At 38.8% G+C, this 19,090-nt stretch overlaps 1 protein-coding gene across 1 annotated transcript in view; it reads right to left on the reverse strand.

Annotated features, from left to right (window-relative positions):
* LOC150077726 (MFS-type transporter SLC18B1-like) overlaps nucleotides 1-19,090 on the reverse strand; it is a 296,012-nt gene that overhangs the window by 266,997 nt on the left and 9,925 nt on the right. The window contains exon 2 of the mRNA XM_090385228.1: nucleotides 2,066-2,161. Coding sequence (XP_090241354.1) covers nucleotides 2,066-2,161 — 96 coding nt within the window. The remainder of the gene's footprint in view (nucleotides 1-2,065; nucleotides 2,162-19,090) is intronic.

The raw sequence follows: 19,090 nt of genomic DNA on the forward strand, positions 1-19,090 counted from the left end.
ACCAAGTTACAAAGGAGGTTAGGCAGGTGAAGGCAGATTACGAGAGATCCTTGGCAAGGGATGCGAAGAAAAACAGCAAAGAGTTCTTTACTTATGTAAACTCTAGAAGGAAGGGGATGAATCAGATTGGTCCACTTGAGATCGATGGGTCAACTGTTGATGACCCTGCTCGGGTAGCTAACAAACTAAATGAATATTTTGCATCGACATTCACACATGAGGAGTTATTCAGCGAGGGGAATGCCAGAGGTGTATTCAACTCTAGCAGTAAGCTAGAGAATCTTGTAGTAACTGAGAGCAAAGTGGAGGAGAAATTGTTGAAGATAAACACAAGAAAGGCACCTGGGGTGGATGGGATCTATCCAGTTATATTAAAGGAGGCAGCAAAGGAGGTAAGCAAACCCTTAGCCATAATTATGAGAGCTTACTTGGACTCAGGGGAGGTACCCATTGACTGGAGATGTGCAAATGTGACCCCAATTCACAAAGGGGGATCAAAGGCTGACACAAGTAATTATAGACCTGTGAGTTTAACTTCTGTTCCCGGAAAATTAATGGAGGCACTGGTGAAAGAAGCACTGCAGGATCATCTAGACAAGACTTCAGTTATAGCTAGGACACAGCATGGTTTTGTTAAGGGGAAGTCTTGCCTGACCAATTTGATTGGATACTATGATGCAGTCACAAAAGAACTGGATGCAGGGAATAACTTTGATATTATATACTTGGATCTTAGAAAGGCTTTTGATACTGTTGCACATGGAAGACTGCTGCACAAATTGGAGCAGTGTGGCATTGGAGGCAAGTTGCTGCTATGGATAAAGGGGTGGTTGAGGGGGAGAAGACAGAGAGTGGTAATCAATGGACACTGCTCATCGTGGACTAATGTTATTAGTGGAGTCCCTCGGGGTTCAGTATTGGGGCCTTTATTGTTTTCTGTATTTATAAATGATATTGATGATGGTATATCAGGCTTAATGTCCAAGTTTGCAGACGATACGAAGGTTGGCAGGGTTGTCAAGGACACTACTGACACTATGCTGCTGCAACAGGATTTGGAAAGGTTGAGCAGATGGGCTTCGAGGTGGCAAATGAAGTTTAACATTGACAAATGTAAAGTACTACATATGGGAAACAGCAACCCCAGAGCAACGTATCAACTCTGTGGTACTACACTGACAGTGGTAGAGAATGAAAGGGACCTGGGGGTGGTGGTGCAGGCAGATATGAAGTTCTCTGAGCAGTGCAGACGAGCTGCAAGTGTAGCTCATGGTGTATTGTCAATGATATATAGGAATTTTTCTAGCAGGGATAAGGAGGTGATTATTCCCTTGTATAAGGCAATGGTCAGGCCACACCTAGAGTACTGTATACAGGCCTGGAGGCCTCATTTCAGGAAGGATGTAGAGCTGCTGGAACGAGTACAGAGAAGGGCAACTAGATTGGTGAATGGGACAAAGGGGTTCTCTTACGAAGAAAGGCTTAAGTTTTGCAAATTACAGTGTCTGGAAACTAGGCACCAGCGGGGTGATCTGATAGAGGTGTACAAAGCCTTGAATGGTTTGAGCATGCTCAATGCTGATGGGATTCTTCCTCTAGCTCAGAAAAATCACCTGAGAGGGCATAAATTCAAATTGAGGAAAGACAGATGTAGGATAGATGTGCGGAAATTTGCCTTTAGCCAGCGGGTGGTTGGTGGGTGGAACAGACTTCCATCCCTTGTCGTGGAAGTTGATAGCCTAAATAAGTTTAAGGCTCAGCTGGACAGGTATTTCGAACGAACAGAGGGGTGAAGTGGAAGTGGTTATTTTTATTTATTTATGTTACTTCTTTTTTTTTTTTTTTTTTTGGCTGATGCTGCATAAGCTTGCTTTCTTGCATCAAATGCCTCTACTAATGCTAATGCTAATGCTAAAGATTACTAACAAATCTTCTGTTTATTTTCTATTAATTATTCTAAAATAGTCTAAACTCCTTCCCATTCCTTTCTTTATTTTCATTTGTAAATTTGACAAAAATTACAATTATTCCATGAGATAATCACTAAAGCTGCTTTTAAACTTACCAGTTTACCAAACACGGGTGATGCCAGCATAACTACTAATGCATAAATGCTGAACACAAATCCTGCAACTGAATTTGACATCCCCTTCTTTTCTGCCTAAAAAATAAAGTAATGGGCTTAACTGGAATCTAACTATAACAAACAAAAGCAAATGTGTATTAAAATAAATGAAATATGTAACTACAAGATATGAATATTTATTAGCGATATTAATTTTTTTAATAAATATACTTGAATTCATATCTCCAGAGGAGTATTTGTTCCCTTCAAAGTAATCACCCTGGAAAGTCATATATTTATTCAAATGGCACTGCCAATTCTCAAAATATTATTGAAAGTCCTATTTTGGAATTGACTTCAGAGCCTACATCACATTGTTCAGAATTTTATTAATGGTAGCAGATCTGCCCTTTGAGGACACAGACCACTCATGAGGAGTAACAAAGTAGGAAATGTGCAATGCAAGACTTCAGCTGGACTTGAGATGTACTACTCAAATTAAACAGGAGTAATTCTTACAACATCCTGTATGGAGAGATAAATCACTAGCAGCTATTGAAGAAAACAAACTTGTGCTAAAGAAAAGGCAAATGACAACAGACAAATCTATCAGGCTGAAGCTAAACAAGTCCACCTCCATAGATGGATGATGTTGCAGAGAAATATTCATACTGCATCGAGTGTGGCACAGGATAAAGTCACTCGTGTTCAGGCCTTAGGCAGAGGGGTCAGTTCAAAAAGTTAGAGACAGTCTCCTGAGCAAGACAGTGGAGCAAGTGGCACTGTCCCCCATAAGGCTACCACAAGAGAAGGGCAAGACCATCCAGCCCCACCAACTGGCAGTGCTTCCTGCACAACTGCACTAATGACCACTCAGGAAGGAAGAAAACGCCAACGCATGAAGTGGAGCATTGAAATGAATACGTACATCATGCAAGCATACTATGAAATAACCAGGCCAGAGACCGATATGACAATGTACGGGTTGCGACTACATACCAAGTGGTTGGAACAATACCTGGATATTCAGGTAATCGAACAGTGATTAGCGGACCAAAGAAGGACCTCATTACGAAGAACCTAATAGCTCCTGCCATCTTGGAAAAAATCAAGCCGGATGTGAGTGATCAACTACAAAGAATATGGTCAATATGGAACCAGAGGAGGAAGAGCAAGAAGAAATACAACCCAGAGTAGCTGAAGTGGAAAGAGACAAAGTCATGATATCCAAAATAGAAGACGAGTTGAAGAAGGCCCTAACAGAATTTGAAGAAATGTACCCCACAAAAACCCAATGTGATACCTAAGCAGAGGTCAAATAAAATCCTGTGGAGAGTAACAGACCACCTCAATTGGCAAATAATGCCACATTACCTTGACAACAATGATGCAGCCCAGTATATGGCTATCCACACAGCCATATACTGGGCTGCCATAACAGCTACTAGGATTAAGGAAAAAAGAAACGAGAGACCAGCAGCAGAAGAACCGAAAACAGAAGGAACCACCAGCTTGGGAAAGAAGATTTCAGCAAAAGATAGAAGAATTAAGAGTCAAGATAGGTCAGTTGACCCAGTACCAACAGGGTAATAGAAGTAAGAAATTAATTGGAAAGGTGAAGAGCATCCTCAAGAGAGAGACAGCATCCACAACAAACATGAGACCAGAAATCAGAGAATACTTGGACACACTAAAGCAGAACCTCCTTGCACTCAGCAAGAGACTACACCGATACAAAGAGAGCTCCCAGAGGAAAATAAACAACCGAACCTTCAATGGAAACTGGGTGAAGATGAGAAAGCAGGAAAAGGACCACCCGATAAGAAGACAATCGAGGAGTTCTGGGGAAATATCTGGAACAGTGAAGGAGGAGTTCTGGGGAAATATCTGGAACAGTGAAGTAAAACATAACAGCAGAACACCCTGGATTGAAGTAGAACAGAAGAAAACCAAGAACATACAAGAGATGAGAGAGTGGGAGAATCGAGAAGAAGAAGTAAAACAGTCGATCAGGAACACCCACAACTGGCGAACCCCAGGAATTGATAACATCCACAACTACTGGTACAAGAATCTCACCTGCACACACAAGCACCTAGCAGAGTAGTTCACTCGAATGATAAGGCACCCGGAGACAATCCCAAAGTTTCTCACTGAAGGAGTCACATATCTGAAGCCTAAAGATGAAGATACAAGAAACCCCGCGAAATATAGGCCAATCACCTGCCTCTCAACGATGTACAAGATCGTGACCAGCTGCATAACCAAGAAGATATCAGACCACTTAGAGAGTCAGAACATAATGGCCGAAGAACAGAAAGGATGCAAGCGGAGGAGCAATTAACCATAGATGCCACAGTTATGGGGCAAGCCCACAAGAAGCACCGCAACCTATACACGGCCTACATCGATTACTTACCATAAGGCCTTCTACTCCATGCCTCACAGCTAGCTTATACAGACCCAGAACAAGGTCAATCCAATACTGACAAATTTTCTAGGAGCAACAATGGCAAAATGGAGTACCATCATTAAGGTCGAGAATAACACAACCAGGCCAATCCACATTAGAAGAGGAATCTCTCAGGGAGATGCTCTGAGACCACTGTGATTCTGCCTACTATGAAATAGTAGGCAGAACCCCACTATCCACCATGCTTAACAGCAGCAAGTGCGCATATAATCTCAAAGAAGGAAGAAAGAACCACCTGCACGCCCTCATACACCTGATGTACATGGATGACATCAAACTCTATGTGGCAATCGAGAAGCAACTCCAGCAACTACTCCGGATCACCGAAGAATTCAGCAAGAATATCAGGATGGAATTTGGTTTAGAAAAATGCAAGACCCACACACTGCACCAGGGAAACTTAGTTGGCTGAAACTACCAGCTGCTGACTGGTAAAGAGATTAGTATTAGTATTAGTAATGGCCGCATGGTGCAAGAAAGCCTATGGCTTATGCTGCACCAGCCAAAAAAAAAAAAGAAAAAAAAAAAAAAAAAAAACCGAACAAAACAATGATAAAAAAAATAAAATAAAAAAAAGGAAATTAAACCTATCATCCTATGAGTTTCCCTGACCCGAAGGTACTATCAAAATGAACTTTGAATTTCCCAAACTGTCAGCCTCTACCACCCATGTCGGCAACTTATTCCAGTAATTTATAACTCGCTGGCTAAAATAAAACTTCCTGCAGTTCAATCTAAACATTTCCCCTCGTAACTGGAATTCATGTCTCCTAGTTCTAGCATCATTTATAATCTTGAAAATTTCGTCCTCATTCATTTTACTCATGCCTCTCAGAGCATTAAACACCTCAATCAAATCTCCTCTAAGGTGTCTAGTTTCAAAACTCTGCAATCCACATATTCAAAGTCTTTCTTCATAAGGATGCCCTTTTGCCGATCTCACCAGGCGAGTGACCCGTCTTTGCACCCTTTCAAGAAGCTTGATGTCTTTCTTTAGGTGCGGTCTCCATACTTGAACACAGTATTCCAAGTGTGGTCTAACAAAAGCCTTATATAATGGGATTATCACGTCCCTATCTCTACTTGCAAAAGTTCGACACATCATCAATAGGACACCATGGGCCTTCCTTGCAACCTATTTACAATGCTCAGAGAATTTCATGTCTGACCGTATCGTAACACCCAAGTCCCTTTCCTCCAGTACTGGGTTTAGTTGAACTCCACCAAGTGAATAAGTTATTTTGGGATTACTGTTGCCCGGGTGTAATACCTTACACTTTGTTGGATAAAAGCATAGCTGCCATTTTTCTGACCATTCCTAAAGTCTATCTAGGTCTCTCTGAAGAAGCTCAGCTTGACAGTGATCATTAACCACTCTACCAATTTTAACATCAGCTGCAAATTTAGACATCACGCCCTCTATCCCTTCATCAATGTCGTTTATAAAAATTAAAAACAACAGTGATCCTAATACTGATCCTTGGGGAACCCCACTTCTTACATCAACCCAATCTGAGGAATAGCCATTTATCACAACCCTCTGCCTCCTGCCCTGAAGCCATCCTGCTCTCCATCTAAGGATTTTTCCCAGTGATTCCAACCTGTTCCAGCTTATAAAGCAACCGCTCATGTGGTACTGAGTCAAAAGCTTTGCTGAAATCTAAATAAACAATGTCGAAATTATTCCCTATATCCAGCTCGTGAGTGAGCCTTTCAAAATAGCGAACCAGATTTGTTAAACATGAATTTCTCTTTACAAAACCATGCTGAGTATCCTTGAGAATTTCAATTCGATCCAAATGATCCTGAATTCCACCCTTAATCATTGCCTCCTTGAATTTGCAAAATTTATTTCCACTTGCACTACCTGTGCGGACGTACATTTTTGCCGCTCCTGGAACAGAGAAGTTTTTTCTGATTTATTTTCTGTTTTATAAGCTTAAATTGGCATATTAACTTATTTTCTAGAGTAGCTTATATTCCTACTTACGATACTTAGATTAAAGTAACTTAGATAGAGATTTTGTAGGTATTACTTAGTATCGGAAAGGGTATCGAATCCACGTGTTTAACGTTCGTAAATAGCTGCCATTGTTACGCGATACATAATATCTCGAAATAGATAGCATAAGCTTAATATAGTATAGTATAGTATAGTACATAATATTGTCAATTAATCAGATAATTAATCTTGTTGAACTTCATTGTCAATTAAATTGTACCTTTAATTATACATACAACGACTTGGGTTACGTAACATAAATAATTAGTAAAAAATAAATAATTAATACTTAACTTGATACGGAAGTTATATAAAGGGATTTCGTAGATAATACTCGATACTGAATAGGATAGACGTGAGGAAATTTGCCTTTAGCCAGCGAGTGGTTGGTTGGTGGAAGAGACTTCCATCCCTTGTCGTGGAAGTTGATAGCCTAAATAAGTTTAAGGCTCAGCTGGACAGGTATTTCGAACGAACAGAGGGGTGAAGTGGAAGTGGTTATTTTTATTTATTTATTTATTATTATTATTATTTTTTTTTTTGGCTGATGCTGCATAAGCTTGCTTTCTTGCATCAAATGCCTCTACTAATGCTAATGAGCAACCCTTTGTTCCATTCACTAATCTTGTTGCCCTTCTCTGTACTCGTTCCAGCATCTCTACATCCTTCTTAAAATGAGGCCTCCAGATCTGTATACAGTACTCAAGGTTTGGCCTGACCACTGCCTTATATAAAGGGATAATCACCTCCTTATCCGTGCTAGAAAAATTCCTGTATATCACTGACAAGACACTATGAGCTACTCTTGTAGACCGTCTGCATTGCTCAGAAAACTTCATATCTGCCTGCACAATTACCCCCAGGTCCTTTTCGTTCTCTATCACTGTCAGTGTAGTTCCACAGAGTTTATACGTTGCTCTGGGGTTACTGTTTCCCATATGTAGTACTTTACATTTGTCAATGTTAAACTTCATTTGCACCTCTCAGCCCTTTCCAGATCCTGTAGAAATTTGTTTTCCTGTGCTGTGTACTCACTTTGCATTTGATCATACTGTCAGTAGTGTCCTTAACAACCCTGCCAACCTTTGTATCGTCTGCAAACTTGGACTTGAGCTTGATATTCTATCATCGATATCATTTATAAATACAGAAAACAACAATGGACCCAACACTGAACCCTGAGGGACTCCACTGATAACATTAGTCCACAATGAGCAGTGTCCATTGATTACCACTCTCTGTCTCCTCCCACGTAACCATCCCTTCATCCATAGCAGCAATTTGCCCCCAATGCCACACTGCTCCAATTTATGCAGCAGTCTTCCATGTGCAGCAGTATCAAAAGCCTTTCAAAGATCCAAATATATGATATCAAAGTTATTCCCTGCATCCAATTCTTTTGTGACCACATCATAGTATCCAATCAAATTGGTCAGGCAAGACTTCCCCTTAACAAAACCATGCTGTTTCCGAGCTATAACTGAAGTCTTGTCTAGATGATCCTGCAGTGTTTCTTTAACCAGTGCCTCCATTAATTTTCTTGGAACAGAAGTTAAACTAACAGGTCTATAATTACTTGTGTTGCCCTCTGATCCTCCTTTGTGAATTGGGGTCGCATTTGCCCATCTTCAGTCCATGGGTACCTCCCCTGAGTCCAAAGAAGCTGTCATAATTATGGCTAAGGGTTTGCTTACTTCCTTTCCTGCCTCCTTTAATATAACTGGATAGATCCTGTCCACCCCGCGTGCCTTTTTTATGTTTATCTTCAACAATTTCTCCTCCACTTTCCTCTCAGTTATTACATAATCATCCAGCTTACTGCCAGAGTTTAACTCACCTGTGGCATTCCCCTCCCTGAATAACTCCTCATGTGTGAATGTAGATGCAAAATACTCATTTAGTTTGTTAGCCCCCTGAGCAGGATCATCACAGTTTCATCCCTTTCATCAATATCCAGTAGACCAATCTCATTCATCCCTTTCCTTCTAGAGTTTACATAGGTAAAGGAATGTTTTCTGTTTTTCTTTACATCCTTTGCCAAGGATTTCTCATAATCTGCCTTTACCTGCCTAATCAACTTTGTCACTTGGTTACAGACCAGCTTATATCTATCAAAAGTTTCCATGTCACCCATTAATTTATATGTATCCCATGCATTTTTATTCTCTGCGACATATCTCATTAGTTCATCTAGCATCCATTTAGGCCTAAACCTTGAACAATATTTCTTAGTTGGTATGTAAAGTCTAGTAACTTCCAAGATTAATTCTTTGAATGCTTCCCATTTTGAATTTGCTGTTGGTAACATCATGAGTTGGTCCCACTGTATAGAATTTAAATACTGTCTCAAACCACCATAGTCACCTTTACGAAAGGAAAAACCCTTCCCTTTACCCCTGATGGTAGTTACCTCGTTGAGTAAATCCCACTACAGCACACTGTGATCACTGCCACCTAGTGGTTCCTTTACCTGCAGATTCTTAATGCATGAAGATCACTACTGTTAATCAGATCCAGAGTATTTCTCCTCTCTTGTTGCCTTCCGAACATGCTGATGTAGAAAACAATCATCCAATAAATCTACAAAAGCCTTGCTAGTGTGAGCGACCAACCCACAAATTCCAGTCAATATCTGGGAAATTAAAATCCCCCATTATAAGACTCTCTAATTTACTGGCCCACTCTATTTCCCTGTACAGTTCCTTATTATACTCATCAGAGTCATTAGGCCTATAACACCCTACTACTCTCAATTTCGATCTCCCAATGCTTATGTCACACCAAACTGACTCGACACTGCACTGTCCAGCGATGTCGACTGGCTTCACTTCCTTGGATTTTATGTGTTTCTTAAGTAATAGTATAACCCCTCCTCCCTTCCTATCCTGTCTATCCTTCCTGTACACATTGTACTCCCCAAATTCAAGTTCTGCATTCCTTATATCTGAGTGACACCACGTCTCTGATATCCTAACAATATCTCAAATTCATCAAATTTATTTACCAAACTCCTAGCATTGGTGTACATGCAAGTATACATGCACCTGTTCCTATTCTTAGCTATCCTAACACAACCCATGTGTTTACTTGTACTGCAATGACTCCCAGCAGGCTCTGAAATACCCTGCATCTTGTTTTCCAGGCTGCTGCTCATTCCAATAGAAGCAGTGCAAGAATCACTTTCACCTCTGCCAGTGGCTACTGTTAATCTATTATTCCTTGTATCCCCCCAAGCTAGCAGTTTTCCAATCCACCTAACACTGCCTTTATAGCATCAGCAAATATTCTTCCATCCTTTCTATTTATGTGTATCCCATCCCTGTAGAAGCAGTCTCTCCTGTTAACAAGTACAGACCAGGCTGAAAAAAATTCTACTCCTTGAGCCTGGCACAATCTTTCCAGGGCCGAATTGATCGACAATGCTCTCATCATATACTCCTTCCTATCGTGTCTGGGTAGAATTGCAGACACTTTCAAATTCAACCCTAATTCACAGCTTTTTTTCAACAGTGACCTGTACTTGTTAATTAATTCTGCCACTAAAATAAGTTTGATATCAAAATTACTTAGATTTCAGGAAAGCTGTTGTTTTCTGTATTTATCAATGATATTGATGAAAGTATATCAGGCTTAATGTCCAAGTTTGCAGATGATATGGCTGGTAGGGTTGTTAATGACAGTAAGGACAGTACGCTACTGCAACAGCATCTGGTAAAGTTGAGCAGATGGGCTGAAAGGTGGCAACTGAAGTTTATCATTAACAAATGCAAAATACTGCAGTAACCCTAGAGCAGTGATATTCAAACTGGGTTCTGCCAGACATTTTTTGAAGTTTTGCAAAAATTATAATTTTCGTTTTTTTCATAATTGCATTATTTAAAAAATTTATTAAAACAGCACTTACACTTGAGAAAAAAAAATTTAACATATCGTAACCACAAAAATTTTCACAACCTAATTTTAAAGAGCTATTTGTTTTCTATATCAATTACATATTAGTGGTACCCTTAATTGGAAGCAATCCGCTACCCTTACTGTGACTTTGGATGTGGCTGTGGCTGTAGTACAAGCAACTGTAGAAATATTGTGCATTGCTTGATTCGAGCTGAGTATTATTATTTGTTTTCTGAAGCATATAGTCAATTTTGTGCTGTTGATTGTGATAAGAAGTGTATTTATATACAAATTGGCCTAAATTTTAGAAATGGTAGGTATATACTTCGTTTTTTTATTTATACATAATATGTATATTAGTACACAGAAATAAAATTAAACACAAATACATACTGTAATTTTCAAGTTAATGCTATGTGTTCAGTCAAGCACTCAGTATATATAATTAATATTTCATAATAAATTTATTAATGGGTTCATCTTTAAATTAGTATTTCTAGTTATTTATTCAGTAGGCTCAGCTGTTGTCACCATGCACATTTTTAATTAATGCTTTATTAGTTTATTTGCATTTACGAATATTACAATTTATTTTTCATTTCGTTTTTAGATATTTCTGCTTCACATGTGAATCCCCAATAATGGAGAATTGGTTAAAAACAGGAATATTAAAATCTATTAAGACTGAAGAAGATAATAATAGTTCGGCAACAGTGCAATCAATGTCTCTACTTTCTACTTCTGTGTCGCTAGAATCAAATGTAAAGCGAGTACACAGCACAGGAAGACAAATTTCTACAAATGTAAATGCTTGTAGAAGCAAAAATATGATGACAATTAGTTAAGCTTTGGATTTATGTGGACTTAAAATGGATATGAGCCGAATGGATTGTGTGTCGAATGTGAAAAAGTGGTGTAGAATAGCAGTCTGAATCCTGCAAAATTGCAAAGACATCTGGAAAGTAATGACCCACATTTAAAGGATAAAAATATTGAATATTTTAAATGCAAATGTGGGGAGCTAAAAAGTAAAACGAAAATGTTTTCTAAGTATATTTTACTCTGAAAATAAAGCATCACTGGAAGCATCTTACTGCGTTATCTATCGAATCACCAAGGCAGATGAAGCTTACACAATTGGGGAAAAATTAATTAAGCCTTGTGCAAAAGATATAATTATTTGTAAGATTGGCGAAAAATATTCTAAAGAAATTGACAGCGTTCTCCTTTCTGATACAATCATGGCTAGGCACATTAAAGACATGTCACATTTTTGTGAAGAAGAATTAAGACATTTAAAAAAATTCATTATATGGCCTTATGCTACAATTATATGGGTCAACTGATGTTGCTGGCTTAGCAATATTACTTGTACTTGTATGTTATATTTGTGATTCAACTGTTCAATAGGATATTCTCATTGGTAAACCTCTTCCAGACAGGACCAAAGGGGAAAATATTTTTGAAATTATCGACACATACAGGGAAAAAAATGAATTATCTTGGGATTTGTATTTGCACATTTGTACTGATGGAGCAAAGTCTTCATCGTCATGCTTTAGCTGTGAAATGAATGCCAGATCAGTTAAAAGAAGTACTCAACAATGTAGTTAAAATCATTAATTTTATCAAATCAAGAGAATCGAATCCGCGATTACCTACATTATTTTGCGAGGAATAATCTGGTGTTCATAAGACATTACTCTTGCATACTGAGGTCTGATGGTTATCACGTGGAAAAGTTTTAAGTCAATTTTATGAATTGAGGGATGAGGTAAGAATTTTTTTGTCTCAACAAAATCATGACTTTGTATCCAAGTTAAAGGATGAAATTTGGATGCAAATTACAGCATATCTTGCAGATATTTTTCTCTTTTGAATGAACTGAATATTTCATTGCAAGGAACATGGTTGATTTCTGGAACAAAAATACATATCTTTAGAGTTAACAACAAAATCGAAACAATGATTTTGAAGCTGGATCTTTGGAAAAAGTATATACAAAAAAAAGATGTGCAATGTTTTGAAAAGCTAAATGATTTTTTAACATTCAATGAAATCAGTCTTAATAAGACTGTACAAAAATACATTGTGCAACACTTATCACAGCTTCGTGAAACGTTCCGAGAATATTTTCCAGTCCAAAAATAGTCATATAACTGGGTTCAAAATTCATTTCGTGAATCCAAAGAAACTGATTTACCACTGAAGGAGAGAGAACAACTGATCTGACATTAAAAGCAAAGTATGAAGAACAAGAGCTACTTGATTTTTAGCTTCGAGTGTACAAGGAATACCCATAAATTTCTAAACGAGCAATAGAAATTCTTTTGACTTTTGTTATGACTTATCTTTGCGAAAGACCCTTTTCCATGTATACAAGTACAAAAATAGAGTACAGAAACAAATTAGATGTGAACCAGAAATGTGTTTTCAAATAAGCTTAATAACTCCAAATTTTGACGATCTTTGCAAACAAATGGAAGCACATCCAAGCCATTAATTTGAGTATATTGTCGTGAACAATGACCAATAACTAATTTTAGATGATAATAAAAATTTTAGTTTCCAGTAGGGCATATAATCATTATTTATTGATTTTGTATTCTATATTGTCAATTATTATTATATTGAATAAATTTATTGAAGGGTTAATTTTTATACTATACTTTCTAGTTGGTTTTTATGCAGGCTCGGGTGTTGTCATCATATAGACCCTTTCCACCAACCTTTCTAGTTGTTCTCCTCATCATTATAATAATAATTAATGTTTTAGTAAAGTATATATTATGATTATAAAAAATTTAAGTCATTTATATACCTAAAAACACATATTAACTGAGTACGATTCCACAGAAATAATATTTAGAGACAAGAGTTTCATAGATGTTGAAAGTTTGAAGACCCCTGCCCTAGAGTACCATACCAACTGTGTGGTACGACACTCAGGTAGTGGAGAATTAAAAAGACATGGGGGTAACTGTGCAGTCAGATATGAAGTTTTCTGAGCAGTGCAAACAGGCAGCAAGAATAATTCATGGGGTCATGTCAATGATATATAGGAATTTTGCAAGCAGGGATAAGGAGGTAATTATACCCTTGTATAAGGCAATGGTCATGCCACACCTTGAGTACTGCATACAGGAGGCCTCATTTTAGGAAAGATATAGAGCTGCTGGAATGAGTACAGAGAAAGGCAATGAAATTAGTGAGTGGAACAATGGGTTGCTGTTACCAAGAAAGGCTTGGTAACAGCAACTTGCAGTTGCTGTTACAACTAACAGCAACTTGGTAACAGCAACTAACAACCAAATTGCAGAGTCTGGAGACTAGACACCTGTGAGGTGATCTGATTGAGGTGTATAAGTCCTTGCATAGTTTGAGCAAGCTCAATGTTGATGGGATTTTTCCTCTTGCTCAGATTATGTACCTGGGGCGCATAAATTCAAATTGAGAAAGATAATTGTAGAACAGAAGTGCAGAATTTTGCTTTAGCCAGCAGGTAGTAGATTTCTGGAACAAACTTCCATCTGTCATTGTGGAAGTTCACAGCTTAAATAAATTCAAGGCTGAACTAGACAAACGTTTGGAGTGATGGACAGTTGAAACGGGAAGGTTTTTTTTTTTTTGGCTCATGCTATATAAGCTTGCTTTCTTGCATCATATGCCTCTACTAAATACTAATGGTAAAGTGATAACAACAGCTGAAGAAAGAAGAAAGCAACTGTTCAGCATTGTTTACTGATGCAGAACAGAAGTGTGTACATAAAAAGATGGAAGTGGACAGAAAGAAAATATTAAAACCAAGCAATATAAAATACAATAATTTTAACAGTCCACTATTTCTTCAAGAAAGTCATTAATAAAAAACAATTTATATTATTATATATTTATATATAAATATATTAACGTTAAAACAGAATTATAACATGTAATCTTACTTGTTATCAGCCCTCTGCTTGCTGAGTGTCTCGATTGGGGATCGAGACACTCAGTAAGCAGAGGGGCTGACAACAAGTATGACTACATGCTATAATTCCGTTTAAAACTAATTATATGTTTAATTGTAACTTTAACTTTAAAAAAAATTTTTTAACCTGATACTTTTTTTTTACTTCCCATTTGTATAGATAATTCTTACTTCTATTATAAATTAGGGATGCAAGCAGCAGTGATGTGCAAAACACAGCCTCTCCTACTGAAATGCCAACCCCACCTTCTCATAGTGCATCCTGTTTTTTACAAATGGGGATATGGCGACCGAGTATAGGGCAGTATAACCCTACAACAGTAGCGTCTGCCTCGTTGTCAGGAGCGGCTACAAACAGCATCTGTTCTCCATGTTAAGAGTGGCTGACTAAAACACCTGGCTGAGGTATAAACAGCATGCAGAAGGCAATGGGAACCCACAGCATTATTTTTCCCAAAACAAGCAACCATGCAAACACAAAATTATACTTCGTTTACTGATCATGTGGTGGAAATCCCAAGATCTGGCAGGAGAACAAGCAAGGATTCTCGGGTGATCAGCCAGCGAAACCCTTGCAACAAACAGGAAATGAAAATTGGGATGTGGAATGTGCGGACTCTACTGAGATTGGGAAAGCCAGAAGAGGTGAAAAGGATGATGCGTGATGGGGAAATGGACACCTTGGGCTTGAGTGAAACCCGATGGCAAGTTAATGGTGATTTCTTCAGCGATGAGTACAAAATGATCTACAGTGGGGATAGAGAAACTGGATGAAATGGTGTTGGTGTCCTAATCCAGAAAAACTGGGCAAAGAATGTTATGAATACCTACCATGTACATAACAGACTACTCATGGTGAAAATAAAAACATCACCGAGAAACCTAGTAATTATCCAAGTGTACTTCCCAACATCTAACAGTGAGAACCAGGAAATAGATGTATGAGAAAATTGAAGATCTCTTGAAATTGACAAAGGATGGTGACAACGTTTGTAATCATGAGAGACTTCAATGCCATGGTCGGATGGCAATATGATAGAGTAGGAGTTGGGAAGTTTAGACTGGGAAACAGGAATAGCAGAGGCGACAGACTGCTCGACTTCTGTGAACAGTACGATATGGTGACAACCAATACCTTATTTGAAGTACCACAGAGAAAAAGGTATACCTGGAGAGCACCAGGTGATATACAATGCCATCAAATTGATTACATACTAGGCAAGACAAGCCGTAGCCTAGTGGTCAGGCACGCGGGTGCATAAGTAGATGTGCCTTGAGTGACCAGGGTTCAAGCCCGTGACTGCTGAATACAGTGCTGTTTCTTGTAATCTGTCTATCTTGTGAACCCCTCTGACCGTTTGGTCGTCCCAGAGTATAACAGAAAAAATATAATAAAAAATATATATATACTGCAACCAAATTAAGCCACAGTTATCCTGGACCAGAAGTTGACAGTGACCACTGTCTCGTGATGGCAAAGTGCAATCTTAGATTTAAGAAATTCAAACGAATTGAAAGGACTAGCTGGGATTTGGATAAATTACAATATGAACATGCTAAGAGGAATTACGAAGAGAAAACAAATGAAAAATCATAGCTAACATAACAGGAGAAATCAACTGGGATTTGACAAAGCAAGGTATAATTAAAGTAACACAGGAGACATTAGGAAGGAGGAGCTTTGGTCCAAGGAAACCATGGATCACGGAAGAAATACTAGAACTCATACAAAGACGTAACAAATATAGGAAAACACCCAAAGAGGAAGGTCAGGAGAACTATAGACACACAAAGAACCTAATTACAACCAAATGTCGGGAAGCAAAACAAGACTGGATGAATAAAATGGCAGAAGACATTGACAAGAACTTGACAAAGGGAAGAACAGACAAAGCGTATAGAAAGATTAAGTCATTACAATACAATCCCAAAACGAGGAGCACGATGAATAAAGACAAACAAGGGAACCTACTGATGGACCCAGAGGAAATTGGTGAGCGTTGGAAGGAATATCTAGAAGAACTCTACTGTGGAGAAGAAACAATTGATGAGAATGACTATATTGAAACAGAAGACAAGGTGGAAGAGGATGCTAAAGGCCCAACAAAAAGGGCAAACTAAAGGCCCAAATTGAACAAGGAGTGAATTTGAGGAGTCAATTAAGGAACAGGAAAGCAGCAGGACCAGACAATGTCCAGGCAGAGCAACTCAAGAATATGGGAGGAGACATGAAAGATAGGCTTTATCAAGTGATACAAAAAATCTATGAAAGTGGTGAAATCCCAGATGACTTTAATAAAAGCAGAACAATCACTCTTCCAAAGAAAGGAAATGCTAATGACTGTGCAGGACTATAACCCTACTGTCCCATGCATCCAAAATCATCTTGAATGTAGTGAAGAACAGGATCAAGAAAAGAACAGAAGAGGTCATCGATCAAGATCAGTTTGGCTTCAGAACTGGATGTGGGACAAGGGAGGCGCTTCTAGCAATAAGAACTATTCTTGAAAGAAGAATGGAAATGAATAGAAGAACATACATTGCTTTTGTTGATATACAAAAAACCTTTGATAATGTAAATTGGAAGAAGTTGTTCAGAGTGATGAAAAACTTTGGCCTGGCCTGGAGAGACAGAAGGCTTATCCTGCATCTGTATAAGACACAACATACTGAAATAGATATTAATGGTACCATAAAGGAAGCAAGGATCAGGAGAGGTGTGAGGCAGGGTTGCTCTTTATCCCCGTACCTTTTCAACATGTTCATTGAGGAATCCATAACAAAAATGAAGCAGGAAGCAAAGGGTATCAAGACAACATAGCAATAATGCTATGTTGTCCCCGCGGACAACATAGCATTATTGGCTGACTCAGAGCAGGAGTGTGTAAGATGTTGGAAAGGCTATCATTAAGGCTACAAGATTCACATCTAAAGATAAATGCACAAAATACTAAAATACTTGTCGTCACCAAGAATGATGAACAACCTCAAACAAACTTCAAAATGGGGAACAACAAAGTGGAACAAGTGAAACAGCTTTGTTATTTGGGGAATTTCATTACCCAGGACAACCAGTGCACTACAGATATCAGAAGAAGAATCACCCTTGCCAAGCAAGCTTTCAGTAACAAGCAAAATATTCTAACCAGCACATACATCGACAGGGAAACCAGGAAAAAGTTTGCTACGTCATTTGTTTGGAGTGTGCTGCTGTATGGAAGTGAAACCTGGACAATATGCAAACAAGATATCAAGAGACCGGAGGCATTGGAGATTAGCATTAACAGAGGCATTTGATGCAAGAAAGCAAGCTTATGCAGCATTAGCCAAAAAAAAAAAAAAAAAAAAAAAAAAACACTTCCACTTCACCCCTCTGTTAGTTCGAAATACCTGTCCAGCTGAGCCTTAAACTTATTTAGGCTATCAACTTCCACGACAAGGGATGGAAGTCTGTTCCTCCAACCAACCACACGCTGGGTAAAGGCAAATTTCCGCACGTCTATCCTACATCTGTCTTTCCTCAATTTGAATTTATGCCCTCTCAGGTGATTATTCTGAGCGAGAGGAAGAATCCCATCAGCATTGAGCATGCTCAAACCATTCAAGGCTTTATACACCTCTATCAGATCACCTCGCTGGTGCCTAGTCTCCAGACACTGTAATTTGCAAAACTTAAGCCTTTCTTCGTAAGAGCACCCCTTTGTTCCATTCACTAATCTTGTTGCCCTTCTCTGTACTCGTTCCAGCAGCTCTACATCCTTCTTGAAATGAGGCCTCCAGACCTGTATACAGTACTCTAGGTGTGGCCTGACCATTGCCTTATACAAGGGAATAATCACCTCCTTATCCCTGCTAGAAAAATTTCTATATATCATTGACAATACACCATGAGCTACTCTTGCAGCCCGTCTGCACTGCTCAGAGAACTTCATATCTGCCTGCATAACCACCCCCAGGTCCCTTTCATTCTCTACCACTGTCAGTGTAGTACCACAGAGTTGATACGTTGCTCTGGGGTTGCTGTTTCCCATGTTTAGTACTTTACATTTGTCAATGTTAAACTTCATTTGCCACCTCTCAGCCCATCTGCTCAACCATTCCAGATCCTGTTGCAGCAGCATAGTGTCTGTAGTGTCCTTGACAACCCTGCCTACCTTTGTATCGTCTGCAAACTTCGACATTAAGCTTGATATACCATCATCAATATCATTTATAAATACAGAAAACAATAATGGACCCAACACTGAGCCCTGAGGGACTCCACTAATAACACTAGTCCACGACGAGCAGTGTCCATTGATTACCACTCTCTGTCTTCTCCCCCTCAGCCACCCCTTTATCCACAGCAGCAACTTGCCTCCAATGTCACACTGTTCCAATTTGTGCAGCAATCTTCCATGTGCAACAGTATCAAAAGCCTTTCTAAGATCCAAGTATATAATATCAAAGTCATTCCCTGCATCCAGTTCCTTTGTGACTGCATCATAGTATCCAATCGAATTGGTTAGGCAAGACTTCCCCTTAACAAAACCATGCTGTGTCCGAGCTATAACTGAAGTCTTGTCTAAATGATCCTGCAGTGCTTCTTTAACTAGTGCCTCCATTAATTTTCCTGGAACAGAAGTTAAACTGACAGGTCTATAATTACTTGTGTCAGCCTTTGATCCTCCTTTGTGAATTGGGGTC

Source organism: Mastigoproctus giganteus, chromosome 11, assembly GCF_048544385.1.
Source record: "Mastigoproctus giganteus isolate SK-2022 chromosome 11, ASM4854438v1, whole genome shotgun sequence".
Taxonomy (NCBI): Eukaryota; Metazoa; Arthropoda; class Arachnida; order Uropygi; family Thelyphonidae; genus Mastigoproctus; species Mastigoproctus giganteus.